At 35.7% G+C, this 18,770-nt stretch overlaps 2 protein-coding genes across 4 annotated transcripts; one reads left to right on the top strand and one right to left on the bottom strand.

The window, feature by feature from the left end:
- Positions 1-156: 156 nt before the first annotated feature.
- Positions 157-16,246, top strand: sun2 (Sad1 and UNC84 domain containing 2). 2 transcript variants are annotated; one of them, XM_077719546.1, is made up of 17 exons: positions 157-196; positions 3,207-3,285; positions 9,854-9,962; positions 10,255-10,361; positions 11,051-11,458; positions 12,171-12,218; positions 12,289-12,363; positions 12,439-12,602; positions 13,014-13,064; positions 13,174-13,209; positions 13,269-13,463; positions 13,756-13,884; positions 13,954-14,044; positions 14,121-14,236; positions 14,383-14,556; positions 15,108-15,197; positions 15,388-16,246. In XM_077719546.1, exons 2-17 carry the CDS (start codon positions 3,279-3,281, stop codon positions 15,502-15,504), a joined length of 1,917 nt encoding a protein of 638 aa, XP_077575672.1. In that variant the 5' UTR covers positions 157-196; positions 3,207-3,278; the 3' UTR covers positions 15,505-16,246. The 2 variants fall into 2 exon arrangements, with proteins under 2 accessions (XP_077575672.1, XP_077575673.1); XM_077719547.1 differs by lacking the exons at positions 157-196; positions 3,207-3,285 and adding an exon at positions 8,685-8,873 and having other exon boundaries at positions 15,388-16,245.
- Positions 16,247-16,399: 153 nt separating this feature from the next.
- On the bottom strand, positions 16,400-18,655 carry LOC144198498 (uncharacterized). Of its 2 annotated transcripts, none has more exons than XM_077719548.1 (3): positions 18,374-18,655; positions 17,693-17,957; positions 16,400-17,264 (listed from the first exon to the last, which is right to left on the bottom strand). In XM_077719548.1, exons 1-3 carry the CDS (start codon positions 18,400-18,402, stop codon positions 16,599-16,601), a joined length of 960 nt encoding a protein of 319 aa, XP_077575674.1. In that variant the 5' UTR covers positions 18,403-18,655; the 3' UTR covers positions 16,400-16,598. The 2 variants fall into 2 exon arrangements, with proteins under 2 accessions (XP_077575674.1, XP_077575675.1); XM_077719549.1 differs by having other exon boundaries at positions 18,435-18,654.
- Between the last annotated feature and the right edge of the window lie 115 nt (positions 18,656-18,770).

The raw sequence follows: 18,770 nt of genomic DNA, 5'->3' as shown, positions 1-18,770 counted from the left end.
ACACTCTTACAGAACCAGACGTCAAGCCAATGCAAATAGACAGGAAAATACTTCATCTGGGGAATTTTGTGCTCTTTTTTGTATGTCTATATGCGAAGTCAGTCTCGGAAAAGTCCATATTAAGCAGTCAACAACCAAAGTCCGTCAGGAAGGAAATGCTTAACGTGAGCGAATCATCTATTCATTTACAAACACGGTATGTTTTTCCGACATCAAATTAAATCGTTGTCATATCCGCCATCCTCCTCATACCTTCCTGTTTACCCGAGACGACTTCCTCTCAAAACACACTGCGTTTTCTCACACTTCATCAACTCAGTTCGTAAACAATAACACGCATTTGCTAGATGAAACACTATAAATCTCTTAAGTAAGTGATCAAGGAAGTCGGAAGCTTAAATTCGTGCAACTCAGGTGTCTACGTTTTCTTTTCGTCTTTCGTCAATGTTTTTTTTTTTTAAGTAAACACAAACCGGTTCTTCTCAGTTCTCTAATATCCCGTCACACAGGTGTGTGTTAATCTTCTAAATCCCATAATAGTGCTTTTATCTTCAATAGAACAGCTGTATGTATAATACTACTGTCTCAAAGACATGTTTTGGAGTGTTCCTTTGTGAGACTTTGTATGGCAAAAAAACTCAATTTTTGGTAAAAAGGCCATGAAATTACAAATTTCGGAGTTTATGTTTTGATTCAAAAGCGTTAAAGAAAGTTTGTGTCTTAATTACAACACCACGGGTGTCAAAGTGGTGGCCCGGGGGCCAAATCTGGCACACCGCATCATTTTGTGTGGCCCGGAAAAGTAAATGATGATTTGTTTTAGAATTAATTAAACAAATTAAAATTAAGAGTATATATATATATTACATTTCCTGATTTTACCCCTTTTGAATAATTAATTGTAATTTTTTAATCCATTTTTTGTGTTTTTAGTTCAAAAATCATTTTGTAAAATCTAAAAATATATTTAAAAAAAGCTAAAATAAACATTGTTTTAAATCTTTAAAAAAACTGAATATTCAGACCATTTAATCCATTTAGAAAAAAAACTAAATATTATATCAAATGAAGAGTATGGGTGTATATTAAATGCCCTGATTTCCCCCCTTTTAAATCAATAATTGTAATTTTTTAATCCATTTTTTCTGTGTTTTTAGTTTAAAAATCATTTAGTAAAACCTAAAAATATATTTAAAAAAAAAGCTAAAATAAAAATTGTTTTAGATCTATAAAAAAACTGAATATTCAAGCCTTTTAATCCATTTATAAAAAAAAAAAAACAATCTAAATATTATATTTAAAATGATCCAGCCCACATGAAATCAAGGTAAAGCGACACATGCTAACGCTAACCATCAAGCGAATAGGAGAGTACATTGACATATGACAACAAGTCATCTGAAGCATCAGAACTGGTGACTAATTGCAGCGTCTGTTCCCCGTAACGCTGAGATTACGCAATCTCTATGAGGATAATCTCCTTGACTGTGTGTATTATATTTCTTTTGGCAGAATATTGACACGTCTAGATTACTTTCCCGTCTGTAAAGGCTTGACTGGCCTAATCCTTGACCTCTACTTTCTCCTTCTCCACTTTTTTTTCCCCTGTGCTCTTTAAGTACTGAATCCAAATCATAATCTGACACTTCTTGGAAAATTCCCATTTGGGTTTGTCATTTTTAAGCAGTTTTCCCTAAAAAAAATTAATCTGACCGGACTATTTATGCTATCTAGCCATGACAGAAGAGCTTTGGATAGGTTAAATCTGATTTTCAAATTAAAATGAAGAGTATAGATGTATAATAAATTTCCTGATTTTCCCCCTCTTTTAAATCAATACATTGTTTTAATTATATTATCTTATAAAGACGGATTGCTGCAGAGTATGTGGAAGGGAAGATTGGATGTTTTCCTGGGTGTCACTCAACAGTCAAATTCACTTGCGACCATTGTTTTGATGTGTCATTGAACGTGTGTTGTAATTCGAGGACTTGCCAAACAAAGCGTAACAAGTGAAAATCAAAACAAGAGCAGCTGGCCGTTCTTTAATGGATGTGTGTTAGGACCTACCATATGCATCTATGTACATCTATGTATATATGTGCTTATATGTATATGTATGTGTATATGTATGTGAATGTATATGTATGTGTATATGTATGTGTATGTATATGTGTATGTATGTATATATGTATGTATATGTATGTATATGTATGTGTATATGTATGTGTATGTATATGTGTATGTATATGTATGTGTATGTATGTATATATGTATGTATATGTATGTGTATGTATGTGTATGTATGTGTATGTATATGTACGTGTATCTGTATGTGTATGTGTATTTGTCTGTGTGTATGTGTATGTGTAAGTGTATGTATAGTATGTATATGTAAATGTATGTGTATGTATTTAAATGTATGTATATGTATGTGTATATGTATGTATATGTATGTGTATATGTATGTGCATATGTATGTATATATATATATATATATATATATATATATATATATATATATATATATATATATATATATATATATATATATATATATATATATATATATATATATATATATATATATATATATATATATATATATATATATATATATATATATATATATATAATTCATGTATTTATTTATTAACTTACTTATTACCTATCTATTTATGTCTACAATGTCTTTTTCTGTGTCTATATTCTCACCCTTTTGCTACTGTGACAACAAGTTGTCAATGAATATTGAAAGTTATCCAATCCAATTCAAACCAATTTTATGAATCATAAATCCTTGTGTTTTTTGTGTTTTTAATCAAAAAATTTACCAATCACTTGTCAAGATCAACTTAGAATATTTTAGAATAACCTTGCCCGGATGTGACTTTTTAAAATATTTAATTTTTTTTTTTTTTTTTTACTGGGTAAAATATCTTGTGGAGTAGCAAAATGACAATACAGGCTTTTGATTTGATTTTAATTTTGATTGGCAGCAATTATTCGGCCAGTAAAATTGACAAAGCACTTCTTTCCTACTAAAGTAGCAAGTTGAATTCTTTTCATTGTAAAGTAGTCAAAATGCCACTTAATGACGGCCGACTTGGCAAACAACCCAATGTTGATATATTATGAATCAGTCTTCCAGGCATTCATAACACGTCTAGTGTAGCGCCCTAATCATTTTATTGCTTTATTTCCAGACAGGACGTGCAACTAGCAAAACAGACGTGAGCTCATCTAAAGACGACCTGGCTTCTTCGACGACCTGAAAAATGTCAGGTGAGTGCAATTCACTCAAAAAAATCAAACCAACACAACACATTTATTTCCACACTGATAGGAACACATTGTTTTGTTTGTTATGGATGTGGGCGTGGCTACTGTCCCGTTATGTCACATGACTCATGTGGCTGAAAACACAGACAAAACAAAGGCGGAAAAAAACGCTAAGGTGGAAAATCCCATCATTTTTTGGGCGTTTTTCGGGGTATTTTGGTTATTATGTGATTTTACAAATGGATACTTTTAAATTGTTATGGTTGTAGTCAAGGGTGCTGGAATGTTAAGACTGATTGGCATGGGATTAGTAGTTCTTGCGGATTTTTGGTGATTTGGATTCATAAATCTTAGGGAAATTTGTCACGGAAAAATTTGGCTGTAAATTCATTTTATTTTTATTTTTTCCCAAGTATGTTTTTTTGTAAAACCCATTTTGGCCCAATTCGGATGCTAGAAGACAAAAAACGTCATTGTCAACTGCTAATATTGTCATACTTTAAATAGCATGATATATACAGGCTCATCTCTATATAAATATAGCATGTCAGCAAGCAATGCACCCAAACAGTCTTGAATTTAGTGCACTGACTGATTGGGCAGGGAAAAAATGCCTTTTAAGGGCTCATGTTTTTTTATCCGAAACTTACGAGTGTTTTTCGTACCTGTGATGTCACCGACAAAGAATTCCCCCATTGGAAGTTCGAGTTAATTATTGACAAAATGCGACAGAGAATTTGTCAGGGCAACGTTGACCGTGTCTGGATTGACTTTGCTGCCCATTATTTGCTCGCTACGCTTTGTTGTTATCGCCCGCCGTTTGAACTCTCGATTTAAAAAGGTTTGTCGCTGTGTGTTGTACAGCAAACTCAAAAAAAATATTCCAAATTGATAATATTTAGGGTTTTTTGGTAAAACAAGCAATTTCTTCAAAAAAAAAATAGAACTAAACGAACAAAGGAAAGTGTGTTTTGGTTCTTTTCACTTTTATTTTTAATTCAAATATTAAGGAAAATATATTTTTTCTAATGAAAAACAGGATTTAAACAATAAAAGAGCAATATTTAATATTTTCACATATTAGAGATAGGTTGAAATTAAAATAAAATCTTAAATCAGTGAATATTTAGGGATTTTTCTCACTTTTTTGTGCCAAAATATTTTTAAAAGTTTAAAATTTTAAAAAAATCTTTTTTTGGCCTATTTTGTATAAATAGGAGTCAAACAAAATGTACAAAAATAAAATTATCCAAAATTACAAGAGGATATTAAAGGATTAAAGCAGATTTGGACAAATATAATGAGATTTAAGCCAATTAATAAATTGATTAATTGGAGTATCCCAGTTAAAATAAAACAATAACCCCAACAAAAATTATTATATTCCTATACAATAATTAGTCAAGAGCTTGGAATGCTCATGAGCAAGTGCACGTACATCCCTTAGCATCAGACTTAGCATCCCCGCCTTAGCATCAAGCCCCGCCCCTCCCTTGTATATCCCTCCATTGCGAAGACTGTGACTCAGTGGGATGACATCATGGCAGTGAGCTCACAGTCTGGCGAGATGGAGACGGGATTAAATGGGCCACTGCCGCTGCCGCCGCTGTCACATGGGTCACCCGAGAGTTTAGGATTGACCACGAGGGGCTCAACAGATTAAGACGCGGGTCATGCTGTTGCTGCCACTCGCCTCCATTCCGCCGCTCGTGACCCAGATTGCGCGCCACTCCAAAAAAAAGAAAAAGGCATACATTCATTATTATGCTGGAAAATCTTGCAACATGCTTTAGGCCACTGGTGTCAAAGTGGCGGCCCGGGGGCCAAATCTGGCCCGACGAGTCGTTTTGTGCGGTCCGAGAAAGTAAATCGTGAAAGCCGACTTTTTGTTTTAGGATGAAAGGAAAATTATAGATGTATATTAATTATAGTTCCTGATTTTTCATCTTTTAAATCAATAATTGTAATTTTTAAGACATTTTTTTAGTTCAAAAAGCATTTTGTAAAATATAGAAATAAATATATACAAATATTTTCTAGTTTTACACTTTGTTATTGAACATAATTTTAAAAAATGGGTAAAAGATGTTCTCCATTACTAAAAAAAAGCTAAAATAAATTGTTTTAAATCTATTAAAAAATTGAGAATATTTAGGGCAGTTCTTTTAATATAATAAAAAAAATATAAATATTATAAAAGAAAACAAAAATGTTCTGGATATGTTAATTATGCATCTGATTAAAAGATTTAATTTTAATATTCATTTTTTTATGAAATATATAATGACAGTGAGATATAACTAAAATTTAAACTAAAGTAAAATCCCTCAAAAAAGTGAATTTTCAAAATAAGAGTAAAAATTATATCATTCAAATGCCAAAAATCAATCATAAAATAACTTTATTTCAGTTCTTAATATCTTTTGTGATAACATATCCAATAATACAATATAATCAATCAAATCCATTCAAAATAAACATGATTTAAACACAATGTGACAATACATCCAATAATACAATATAATCATTCAAATCTATTCAAAATAAACACGACTTAAACACAAAATATATCTTTCCTGCCAATTTTCTAATCAAAAAACCCCCAAAAAGTCCACATTTGTCCAAAGTTGCACACTATCTCTCCTTATTGTCTTTGTTTTGGTTAAGTTTTGTTCAATTTTGGCAGGCGTCCTGAAAGGATCCTGTTTATGCACATTCCACAACCTTAATATAGAGGTCATACTTAGTCATCTTCCGCCAAAACAAAAAAAAACGAAGAAAAAAACCACTCAAGGCTAGAAAAAGGCTTCATTTATTTCTCTATTTTTGAAGTGGCTGTACTTTCATCTGCGACCATAGCAACCATATCAACAGTTGCTAGGGAGTATCCGCCATTGGAGGAAAGCCCCATGACACTTAGTCACAACACCTCATTTACAATTTTAATCAAGTCTTTTCCAAAATTCTTTTATTCAAACATTTTATGTCGTTTTCCGCATGGCCGCGCCGTAAATTCCCAGGTCATGGTTGTACACGCGTCATCACACATTGCAAGATTTTTTGATTCATATTTGAAGAGTCTCAGCGGACAAAACGTCATAAAATATTCAGTTAATGTGACCTAGAAGAAAGAGTGGAACAAAGAAAGTGCAGATGGGGGATTTATGCAGAAATGTTGTTATTTGTTTGAGGCATTTTGAGGGAAAATGAGGATTTTTTTTGGGGGTGCTCGGACGTTTGGTCGCTGGTCTTTTGGTCCCTTTTTTGAGAGTTTACTGTTGAAACCAGCTCTCAAAATTATGTTCATAAGAGAGAGTTTAATATCTAAGTACTGTTTATTATCTAAATATATTTGACTGGCGACCAAACGTCCGGTGACCAAACGTCCGGTCACATTTTTTGAGGGGCTTTAAAAAAAATTTTTTTTTTAAAGCAGCTGTTGCATTATGGGTCATGAATGTCAATTTAGGGGACAATAAATGGCTTGAGATGAGAGACCAGGAAGTATTTAGTCATGGAGTTTGGGTATTTTGTAGTGGGTTTGTTATAAAAATTAATATTAATAATAATAATAACAGACAATACGGTGGATGAGTGGTTTGTGTATTGGTCTTGCAGTTTTGGGGTTCTGGGTTTGAATCCAGTTTGGTCTACCTGTGTGGAGTTTGCATGTTATTTTGTGTGGGTTTTTTTCAGGGTACACCAGTTTCATCCCACATTCTGAAAGTGTGCTTGATTGGCTGATTGGACACTCTAAAATTGCCCAGCTGGGATAGGCTCCAGCACCCCCAACGCAGTTCCCTTTTTCATTTTTTTTGCCTTTTAATGCTCGGCTCTGAGTTAAATTTGTTTTTTGCTTCTTAATAATACAAGCTAGATGCTATTTCACGTGTGTCTAAGTGGCGGCCCGGGGGCCAAATGTGGCCCGCTGCATCATTTTGTGCGGCCCGGGAAAGTAAATCATGAGTGCCGACTTTCTGTTTTAGGATCAAATTAAAATGATGAGTATAGATGTTTATTACATTTCCTTATTTCCCCCTTTTTAAATCAATAATTGTCATTTTTAATCCATTTTTCTGTGTTTTTAGTTCAAAAATAATTTTGGAAAATCTAAAAAATCTATTAAAAAAGCTAAAATAAACATTGTTTTAGATCTATAAAAAAAATGAATATTCAGGGCTATTAATCCAGTTCTTTTAATCCATTTATAACAAAAAAAATTAAATATTATATCTAAAATGATCCGGCCCACATGAAATCAAGTTGACGTTAAAGCGGCCCGCGAACCAACCCGAGTCTGACACCCTTGGTCTACGTGAAAGTCTATTTGCTTATGGGCGCTAGTGTCTGGGCCGCAGATAAGCAGGGGAGGACCAAGGAGTTGCCGCAAATGGCAAACATGAAAGAGAGCGTAAAAGTGATGAGCTTGTCGGGAGACCGCCCGCCACGTCGTCGACTGGCTCGGGTTCGCTTTTAGCGGAAACTGCTGCCAGACGATAACAAGGCGGAAGACAATGGCGTGGACGCGCGACAGCTCAGGGGTCGACTTGCCCGTAGTCGCCTGCCTGACCTTTTGGCTATTTTTTATTTCAAATACGAGACTTTCCGGAAATACCAGACGCATTTCATAGTGTTTTTTTTCCCTTATTTGGAAAAAGAGGAAATTTGGTCTATTTATGGAATTTGGGGACATATTGCGCAAGGTTGTTTTGGTTAGCTTGTTGCTAAAGGGTATCGGTTGCTAACCAAAAAAAAAAAAAATGAATACAAATAATTTTTTTGATTAAGTGTTTCATGCTAAAATTCAAATAAAATAAAAGGTATGTAGAGAATATTTATTTATATAAAAAACATATTTTTAACTTAAAAAAATTAAAAAGCACTTTTTTGTCTGGTTAAAACAAGCTTTTTTTTTAAAAAAAAATATGATAATACCTGAATAAGTAATGCAAAAAATATTTCCTCTTATAATGTTTATTTTTAGTTTAAATAATAAGTAAAATATATATATTTGTTCAAATGAAAAACATGATTAAATGCATTCAGATTTTAGAGGAAAATTTAAATTAAAATAAAATCTAACTATTTAGGTTTTATTGGACATCATTTTTGTACTCTTTGAATTCATATTTAATCTTCACAATATACAAGTTCAACATTTTTTCTCCTGACGTCACTTGAGGACTTCAATGTAATTGACGAGGGGCTAGCGCCCTCTTGTGTGTAATAATTGAACTACATTTGATCAGCAACGTTCTGTTTTGTTATGATGGCAGAAAGAGTGCGTCGAGTTCCATCTTAACTGTCACACACCGAAAATAGTGTCAAGCGCTTATGACGTTTTACACGTCGAGCGGGTTGTTCGACTGTATTAAACGACACCGTTGCTACAAACATTTGGCCTTGGATAAAATGAGCTACCATACGTCGGAGTTAACTACAAAAACTGACATTTAGCTTCCGTTTAGCTTTATTCTGAAGCACTTTACCGGAAGCAGTTGCCACGGCTATCTTTGCTGATCTTAACTCGGGTGCTGTCAAAATATTAATCTTATCCACAACTTGCATAAAACCACCACGCTTGTTGTAAGGTAATTTTTCGACAACGTTTACGTTTTATTAATTTTCCCCTAAATATTGGTGATATTTATTTTTCTTGTCACTTCCTTCTGTTGATTTCTTTCCCCCTTCTTTTTATTTTTGTTTTGTCTTATAGCAAGCGGACTACGGAGCTCGTTTTGTCTTAAGTATTAATCGATTTATTGAGACATGATATTTTTTGTTATTTAAAAAAAACTAAATTGAAGATAGAATTCCATTCCACTAATGTGCATTAAATAATAAAACGTTTTTATTTATTATTTTTAAATATATCTAGTAGTTGTTGACAACAAGGCGAGTGACGTCACAGCGTCAACAAGCTGGTTTACTCAAACTTTTTTTTAATTGTAGTAGATTCAAAATTACATTTATAATTTTAAGGGAATAAAATGTTGTCAGAGTTTAATATTACAAGAGTAAATGTATATATTTTTTAAAACTAATACTTTTTTGTGTCATAAGACATGTATTCCTGGTGCTAGTGTTTGTTTACTACTGCCTTATTGCATTGTCATTAATATCTTTTTTTGTGCAACATCTTTAAAATTATTTTTATATTTTGGATTTGAGTGCATTGGGCTGACCCCTTCTCTGTGCACTTGAAATGTGTTCAAGTGAGTTAATTATAGATAAATATATAAAGTGGGACACTTTAAATGCAAATGTAGAGGTGGGCTTTTTAGCTTCCATCATTTTGTGAAATGCAATATCTTTCATCTGTCAAATCGGTCTCTTACACACTTCCTGTCCCCGTTTGTGGGTGAAAATAGTACCGCAAACTTCCTTTCCTTATGTCTTCTTCTGCTACATTTTGTCAGTTTTTCTCAAGACATTAACCAGTCATTGTCTGTTGATTATCAGAATTATCGAGATTAGCAGTCAGTCTTCCATCCAAAGCGTTTAAAAAGCCATTTACGCGATTGTTTGGTTTCCTTATGTCGTTAAATAATTGAAATGTTGTTATTCTCAGTTATGACTCGTAGGAGCTGCCGCCTGGCGTCCACAGGCTACTACAACTCCGATGATGAATCCGACTCGAGTACCGTCACCAGCATTTCTTACCGTGAGCATCCCGTCAAGTGAGTAATATTTCTTTTATATATAGATATTTCATAACTGTTTCCATTTAATAATAATCATAATAGTCGGACATAGGCTTTGTTGTCATCATCCACAACAAAAGTCTAATTGTCATCACACCCAGAAACTGCGTATGACGAAATAACTTCACCCCAAAGTTATTACACAGAAGGGATGGTGTGTCGTGCTACTGAAAGTTTAGAGTCCTAATGGATGTGGGGAAAAAAACTGCCGACAATCTTCTGGGCAGTGTTAATCACTTTCTGCATGGTCTTGTTATCTCCTCCCCAGAGTTTTCAAGAAGAAAGCGGGGACCCGCAAAGCTAGTGCTCGTAGCACCAGAGCTAATAACAGCGTGGCTAGCTCCAGCAGTTTACAGTCTCCTTCCAGCACAGCAGGTGGGTGCATAAGGTCTCCCGTATGTGGCAAAAATAGGATTTTTTTGGGGCAAAAATAATTGTCAAAGAATTGTTTAAACTACAGGCGTCAAAGCGGCGGCCCGGGGGCCGAATCTGGCCCGTTGTGTATTTTTGTGTGGCCCAGGAAAGTAAATCATGAGTGCCAAATTTCTATTTTAGGATCAAATTCAAATTAAGATAATAGAAGTATTTTATATTTCCTGATTTTCCCCTTTTTAAATCAATAATTGTATTTTTTATCTATTTTTTTGGGTCAAAAATCATTTCATAAAATCTACAAATAAATAGATACAAATATGTTTGGTTTCCCACTTTATTATTGAACATATTTTAAAAAATAGTTTCCATTTGAGATAAACAAAATTATACTTAGCTGTTACTAAGAAAAAAAGTTCAAATAAAGTTTTATATCTATAAAAAAAACCTGAATATTTAAGGCTTTTGATCCAGTTCGTATAATCCAATAAAAAAAATCTAAATATTATATCTAAAATGGTCCGGCCCACATAAAATCGATGATTAATTTACCCCCCCCCCCCCCCCCCCCACCCCCGAACAAACCCAAGTATGACACCCTTATTTTAGAACTTAATACGCATTAATTCAACCAAAACTGACTTTTAGACTCCTGCCTTAAACCCAAACTCTTTCCAATCTCTTCCCCAAAGCACGCCGACCCTGCTTGAGCACCCAGACGGATGTGACCCTGGGGAGCATGACCTACGCTACCCCCAGGGTAACAGCGAGACCCTCCCTGACTGCAGCATCTTCTACCACCAGCCAAACCGCCGCCAGCCGCTGCCCACTACCGCCCCCTCCGGACAGGTTCCGCAGCAGCGGCCAGGCGGTGGTCTACCTTCGGCCGGACCACCAAAAGGGGCACGAGAAGAACAACATAGACAGTTCGGGGTACTCCTCCTCTGAGGGTATCAACCTTAAACCCCCAACTCCGACCACAACTAGCAAGGCCATGACGACGAGCAGTAGCATGAGTGTCGGGAAAGTGAAAAGTAGCGTCCCGGCTCCACGGATTGAATACACGCAGCGGATTAGAGGGACTCTCTGTGGTGTGAAGGGTAAGTGCCATTTTTGTATTGATAGTCTATTAATTGATGGTTATTTTTAATAATAGGATTTGGATGATTACAGGGGTGTCAGACTCGGGTTGGTTCAGGGGCCGCTTTGACGTCAAGTTGATTTTACATGGGCTGGACCATTTTAGATATAATATTTAGATTTTTTTTTTATAAATGGATTAAATGAACTTGATTAAAAGCCCTGAATATTCAGTTTTTTATAGATCTAAAACAATGTTTATTTGAGCTTTTTATATATATATTTTCTAGATTTGACAATTTTTTTTGAACTAAAACACAAAAAATGGATTAAAAAATGACAATTATTGATTTAAAAGGAGGAGAATCAGGAAATTTAATATATATCTACACTCTTCATTTTAATTTGTTGAAAATAAAAGATTTGTTACTGTTTTCCCCACTGCAAAAAATAACATTGTATTTTTTTGCCCCCTATAAAGGTTATTTCAATTTTAAAACTAAATAAAAATAGGAGAAAATACATTTCTCCCAGAAAAAAACAATCTTAAAAACAATAAAAAGAACACTTAAAAATATAAACATTAAGTAAAAATACTTACTATTGATAAAAAAATCTCAACAAATGGACTATCCAAATAATTGTCCTCTAATTTGATAATCCAATTGACAATTGAACCTTGGATTCCCTGAAATACTATTTCTTTAACTCATTTTTTGTGTATTTTCCCAGGGTCATTATCAACTTTGACTGAAAAGACCAAGCAGCTGACTGCTTTAGGTAGGACGTGTGTTTGATTCCCAGAAATGATGGCTCATCTTTCACACCATCAATTTGTCTTGTCTGACAGCCAACAGATCTTTAATCAGCGCTCAAACCAGAAAAACTTGCATCGTCATCCTCCTTCTCTCTCTTGTGGCCGCCTGTAAGTTGTTTTTGACAGAAAACGTCAGTAAAAGTGGCCGCCATTGACTAAAACTTTGCTCCTTTTGTTCTTCAGGTGTCAAGTTCCTCCCTCCCCTGTTGCCCCCCATGCTGACCCTTTCCGATTTCATGAAGGTCCATATTGTTCGTTTTTTGATTTGGCGAGCCGACATGGACCAAAAGACGCAATCCATGTGTGGGGGAAACATTGATGCAGATGGAAGTTGCTCCAAATTCAAGGTTTTTTTTAATATTTTTTGACAACAAAACCATCTTAGCTATGCTAATAAGGCTACCATATTTTATCGTATATAAGTCGCACCCATTAAATGGCCTTAAAATGGTTGATTTTTTTACAATTTCTCTCGTATTTGAAGGAAAAATACCATATTTTCACGACTATACGACGCATGGTATTTTTAGCCGCAGTGTCAATAACGAGTGCTATTTCTGTATTTTACATCATCACATTTATTTTATTGTGATAACAATTTTAGTATTGGTTTGTATATAAAGCGCACTGGATTATAAAGAGCCTTGTCTATTTTGAAGAAAATGTAAGACTTTTATGTGCGCCTTATAGTCGTGAAAATACGGTAATAAGAAAAATGTTTAAATTCATGGCTAAAAACGCAATTTTCTGATTTTCAGGACTCGGGCGCAACACTTTCTGATATGGATGCAAAAATGCAACATCTTTTAGTAAGTTATTGTTTTAAAAAACTAGGGCTGGACAATTCATCTTGAATCATGTTAACATAGAATGCGATACATTGAAATTTCCAATTAAGACTTTATGCTCTTTTTACAGGAAGATCTACAACAGAAGCAAGAGCTTCTCGAAAAGGTAAACTTGAAATTTTTATGTACTTTTCCTCCAATGAATGTGCGCTATTGTTTTTTTAGATCAAGGAACAATTCGAGGTGGACATGCAGACCATCAGAGATGACGTGAAGGAAGTACAGTCCAATAGTGGACAGCATCTGGACCATGAGGTCACTGTTATGGACAAGAAAATGGACGACCACAAACAAGATTTTCAAAAATCTTTCTCGGGTCTTGGCGGAAGAATGAAAACTATAGAGGCCCAAATTGCTGAGGTAACAGCAGAAATCAATTTTTATAGATTTAAAACAATGTTTATTTTAGCTTTTTAAATATTTTGAGATTCTACAAAATGATTTTTTCACTAAAAACATATAAAAATGATTAAAAAATGACAATTATTGATTTAAAAGGGGGGAAATCAGGAAATTTAATATACATCTATACTCATTTTAATTTGGGGTTGTATGCCATGCACTGGAATATTTTCATCCTGGTTGCAGTACCCCTTTTCGGCCACAATTTTAGGTATTTCTTTGCTAACGTACACCGGTTTTATATTTGCAGTTGTCCAAGGAGTTGTTGTCCATCCAGTCTCACCATAACCCAATGCCTTGTCCGGACATTTTGGCTCAAAAGCATCTGACGCCAGAACTCCAGCAGGCCATGGAGAAGTGGCTCAGTGACCGCATTCGGGTAAGTGTTAGGCTGACATCAAAATTGCGAGACCATCTGATATGACGCCCTCTTGTGGCGCATGGACAGAACACAGTCAACCAACGAAACAAGGAAGCGTCTTCTGCGTGTGCGCAGCCCATTGCTAACAAAATGGCCGATTTTGCACTAGAAACTCAAGGTAAAGACACATAAATTTTATTCATATAAAAGAGTATGTTTAGTAGTTTATACAGACCTTTTTATACGACATTTAGGTGCCAGTGTAGTCAGCACCCGCTGTTCTGAAACGTATCGCACCCGTTCGGCATGCCTGAGCTTGTTTGGATTTGCCTTGTGGTACCCGACGGAAAGCCCCCGCACCGTCATACGGGTAATCGTCTTTCCCCTATTCTTACTCTTGGAGAAGACCGCGGGAATATGAGAAGTTAGCATGTTTGTGCTAACTTCGTTTGCCGTCGAGTGAAGGTTTCTGAGGTGAGAGTTTATTCATAGGATTTGTCTTTCTTTCCCCCAAAGGGCGATTCAACTCTGCTTCCAGGCAAATGTTGGGCTTTTCACGGTGCCCACGGCACCCTCGTCATCGCGTTGTCGCACCCTATTAAGATGACCCACGTGACGCTGGACCATGTCCCGCGTCAGAATACCCCAACGGGCCGTATCGACTCTGCACCCAAGGACTTTGAGGTCTATGTAAGTCAACCGCTATTGGCTGAAAGTAGTCAAGTGATGATGTTTTTTTAGGTTTTAATTCCACTGCAACGTTGGTTCATTGTGAAACTTAACACAAAACATTTATCGTATTTTCACGACTATATGGCACATCGTATTTTTAGCCGCAGTGTCAGTAACAATTGCTATTTCTGTAATTTACACAATTTAGTTGCTAGCGTCCATGCTTTGTAAAGCTGTATTGATGCCAATCTCCAGGCCACAATTTATTGGGTGTATTGACAAAATGACTTAGTGTGCCAAAAAAAACAACAACAAAAACGTTAGCTTAAATGTAATAAAACGGAAGATGCCATTGACTAGTTTACAAAAAAATTAGCATTGCGTCACATAGTATGTATCTAAGTAATTATTAGCATTCTAAGCTAATTTTAACACAATTCCCCTAATACTTGACCTGATACCTTTAATATTCCTCAACAGTATTTTTAAGTGTGCACGCTAAAATTCCAGGCATGCTAATTGAATATTTTTGTGGTTTTGACCCAAATATCATTTATTTTTTTGCTTAGGGAATGAAGGACGAAGTAGAAGATGGAACTTTGTTGGGATCGTTCATGTACAACGAAGAAGGCGAGCCGACGCAGACATTTGAGCTACCCGTGAGTAGAAATGTATATTTATAATTTCATAAGTAATAGGTCATCTTAAATTTCATTGGTTGAAGCATTGTGGTGTCCAGAGTTGTCAAAATAGATGCTAATATTTTGAAATGCAATTTAGATGAAGTGAACATTTCTGAGGTAAGTTTTTTTGAAGTTATTTTTGAATTTTTGGGCGTTTTTTTTGTAGCCAAGTGAGGAGATCTACCGTGCGGTAGAGCTTCGTGTCTTAAGCAACTGGGGTCAAATGGAGTACACCTGCCTCTACCGTTTCAGAGTACATGGCACCATGGCAACGGAGACATGATTAATTGGTGAGTCCCACCATTTCAAGCCATGCTTTATGCTTCTTTAAAAATAATGAAAACAACAAAAAAACTATGACTATCCATTGAAAAAGCATGACATTTTTTTGTAAGAAAACCTCTACCTTAGCAACAATGATTCTTGGCAAATTATGTAAATAGTTAAAAATTATCCCTGGTACAAAGTCTGGAGAATAGCGTATTTATGTGAGAATATATTTTATTAAAGTGTTATCATGATGTTTTAAAGACAACTAGTAGCATTGTTTTGGACAAATTTTAACGATCTCAACAATATAAAATGAGTGAAAATGACTTTATTGTCAGCAAATACTATGTTTTTTACGATAAAATAGAAAGTTTAGTCTATTCAAGGTACGTTTTTTTTCTCTTAGAATTTTATTGTAGTTTGTAAAATATTTAGATTTTGCAAAGTAAATACTTTTCTCATTATGGTATGTATTTTTTTTCTTTAAAATATGCAGTAAGGCATGTTTATCTCGTTTGGATGACATTTTTTATAGCCCAGAAAGTGTTTTTTTCTGACAAAACACAGTTTAATCCTGCTGAGAAAACATTGTGTTGCAGCCATATAACGTTAAGACATTTTTTTTGCTCATTTTCATGCAGTTTGAAAAAAAAGTATCATATTTATAACATTTGATACAAAAAATTGAGTTTTCTTATGTGGAGTTAATGTATCTTGTGTGATAAACTGTTTGTAACAATGCTCTGAATATTGTTTTTAAACTATTTAATAAAAAAGATGCTCTTGCCCCAGAATTAGTAGAATATTTTAATGCCAAAATATATAGTACATACATTTTTGCATTTAAAAAAATGGGCCAAAAAATATATCTTCTCCTAAAGTCACTTTTTAAAAGAAATTGAACAAGATGAAGTTTTATAAGGCAATTTATTAAAGTGCTTTTCTGAAGTTATCCAACTTGGTCATTCAAAAAATGGAAAAAAATAGACAAATATCTGTTTTAAAACAAACATATCCATAAGAATGTAGGCCTATTTTCTTAAACAGTGAAATTTTAAGATTTTAAGCGACTTTTGGGAAAAAAATGCAGATTTTGTGACTTGTAAATTATTTGCTGATTTTAGCATGCATTTCCTCTAAACTTTCTCTGGACACTTCTGGTCCATCCTCCGAGGACACAAAACCAGGGTACGAGAAGAAGTATGCCGACCCTTGTGATGTCCCAAGATGGCCGTCCCCCGAAGACAACGCCCTCCGCAATGGAATCAACTTAGCATGGGCGTAATCGATCTCAAACCCTTCAAAGATAAGTCCCACTCCCCACGCCCCCAAACTCTTCTTCAGCAGATGAGAGACTTTCCTGGCGGCCATTACCAAACCCTCATAGTCGCTGTCCCCCAGCTTGAATATGTCGGAAGGCAAAGGACGCCGTGGCACTAGCACGGTGAACCCTGGCGAGTTTGGGAAGGGAGTCAGGAAAGAAACGTGGTTGTCATCCTCCCACAGCCGCCATTGTGACTCATCGCCACGGATGATGCGTGGGAAAAGACCAGGGTCGGATGGGTCGTCGCCTAGATAGGTCAAGTTGGGTGACGCGTCCGGCTCGGGGAGCTGTGCGCGGATCTTGGCCTTGATTTCGTTGAGGTGGGTGTCGCTCCACCGTGGCGCCGTCTTGGAGGTGCAGTACCCCGGATCGTGGCTGTGGTGTTCTTCATCTCCTGCGAGGTGAGGACGCCATTCTGCATCCAGGCCGTGTAGCGGGAGGATACGGATCTGCACAAAGCATTTTTTCTGTATGACGCGAGTTGTGGGTGCTCGGACGTTTGGTCGCCGGTCAAATGGTGACAGTTTACTTTTGAAACCAGCTCTCATAATTATATTCATGAGAGTTTAATATCTAAGTACTGTTTAATATCCAAGTACTGTCTAATATGCAAATACTGTCTAATATGCACATACTGTCTAATATCCAAGTACTGTTTAATATCCAAGTACTGTTTAATATCCAAGTACTGTTTAACATCCAAGTACGGTTTAATATCCAAGTACTGTTTAATATGCAAGTACTGTTCAATATCCAAGTACTGTTTAATATCCAAGTACTGTTTAATGTCTAAGTACATTTGACCGGCAACCAAAAGACAGGCGACCAAACGTCCGGTCACCAAGTTGTGTGTTCGAATGTTGAATGATGGGTGCACCTGAGCCGGTTTGTCCACATGGGGTCTGGCGATAAGGGCGCACCGTTGCACCTTGAGTCTGTCGCACAGGAGTTGTGCCACGGCCTTGGCCCCCAGCATCCAGGATAAATATTCTGCTTCTTCCAGGTGGAAGATGCTCTCAGCCACAGTTCCAGGAACACGGCGTTCCAGGATCACCGAACCGGGCGTCCAAGGCCGTGGGTGAAGGTGGGCAACCAGGTGCTTGGATTCCCAGATGACAAGGCGGGGTAGAGAAGCAGACATTCTGTGGGATGGACATGGAATTTTAATGGGAGGTTGGTTCAGTTGACTTCATTTTACTGTTAGGTTGCAGTTTTTCCTTCATGATTCACCAGTGCATTTTAGAGTTGTAATAATGCAGTTAAATGAATAGTTCTGTTTATTGTTAATGTTTATTGCTTTAGGGGGCATCCAATTGCACGTTTCGTTCCATAAATAACGTTTATAAACATGTTATTCAGACAAACTACCCACAGGAAACGTATTTTATTCTTGGAAAGTATTGTATTTAGAAATGGGAAGAAAACATTGGCGCATGACGATGACGTCAAGAATCTGTTTTTAGGAAAAATAGTGTAAACAAGCCTGGTTGACAGTTCGATTTAGTAAATCAGATGACCTAAACAATTTCATATTTTGATTTTACAAAAGAAAACCTACCTCTTAATAAGAAATCTTGCTAAAACCATGAACAATGTAGAGAAGATAAAGTAAAACCGACCTGCCTGATGTTACTTCAGAGTCGTGTCGGAGTATCACGTGAAATGCGCACAACGCAAAAAACACGTGACAACAAAGCAGTTTAGCCACTTTCGTCACATATCATAACAATTGGGAATTGAAACTGTTCATCCAAACAGTAAAATTGTGTTTCGATATTAACACTCCTAGACACCACCCTACTTTGTGGTTTGTACATGTAGCGCCCTCTTAAGGCATGCAGACCAGAAAAGCGCAAGATACGTTCTGCAATGATGTATTTTGTAACAAATATTCCAATTATATATTCACGGTATTTTTGATAATTTTTCGTCACTTAATTATGATATCATAATCA

The sequence above is a fragment of the Stigmatopora nigra genome, chromosome 6 (assembly GCF_051989575.1).
Source record: "Stigmatopora nigra isolate UIUO_SnigA chromosome 6, RoL_Snig_1.1, whole genome shotgun sequence".
NCBI lineage: Eukaryota > Metazoa > Chordata > Actinopteri > Syngnathiformes > Syngnathidae > Stigmatopora > Stigmatopora nigra.
This window is presented reverse-complemented; position numbering and strand designations above follow the sequence as displayed.

Excerpts from the sequence above, each read along its gene's own strand:
- sun2 (XM_077719546.1), top strand. Across the intron at positions 12,603-13,013 it reads GAAGTTGCTCCAAATTCAAG|GACTCGGGCGCAACACTTTC; the intron begins GTTTTTTTTAAT and ends TCTGATTTTCAG. Across the intron at positions 14,557-15,107 it reads CCAAGGACTTTGAGGTCTAT|GGAATGAAGGACGAAGTAGA; the intron begins GTAAGTCAACCG and ends TTTTTTGCTTAG.
- LOC144198498 (XM_077719548.1), bottom strand. The coding sequence starts at position 18,402 with ATGGTTTTAGCAAGATTTCTTATTAAGAG. Across the intron at positions 17,958-18,373 it reads GCAAGATTTCTTATTAAGAG|AATGTCTGCTTCTCTACCCC; the intron begins GTAGGTTTTCTT and ends TCCATCCCACAG. Across the intron at positions 17,265-17,692 it reads ATGTGGACAAACCGGCTCAG|ATCCGTATCCTCCCGCTACA; the intron begins GTGCACCCATCA and ends TGCTTTGTGCAG.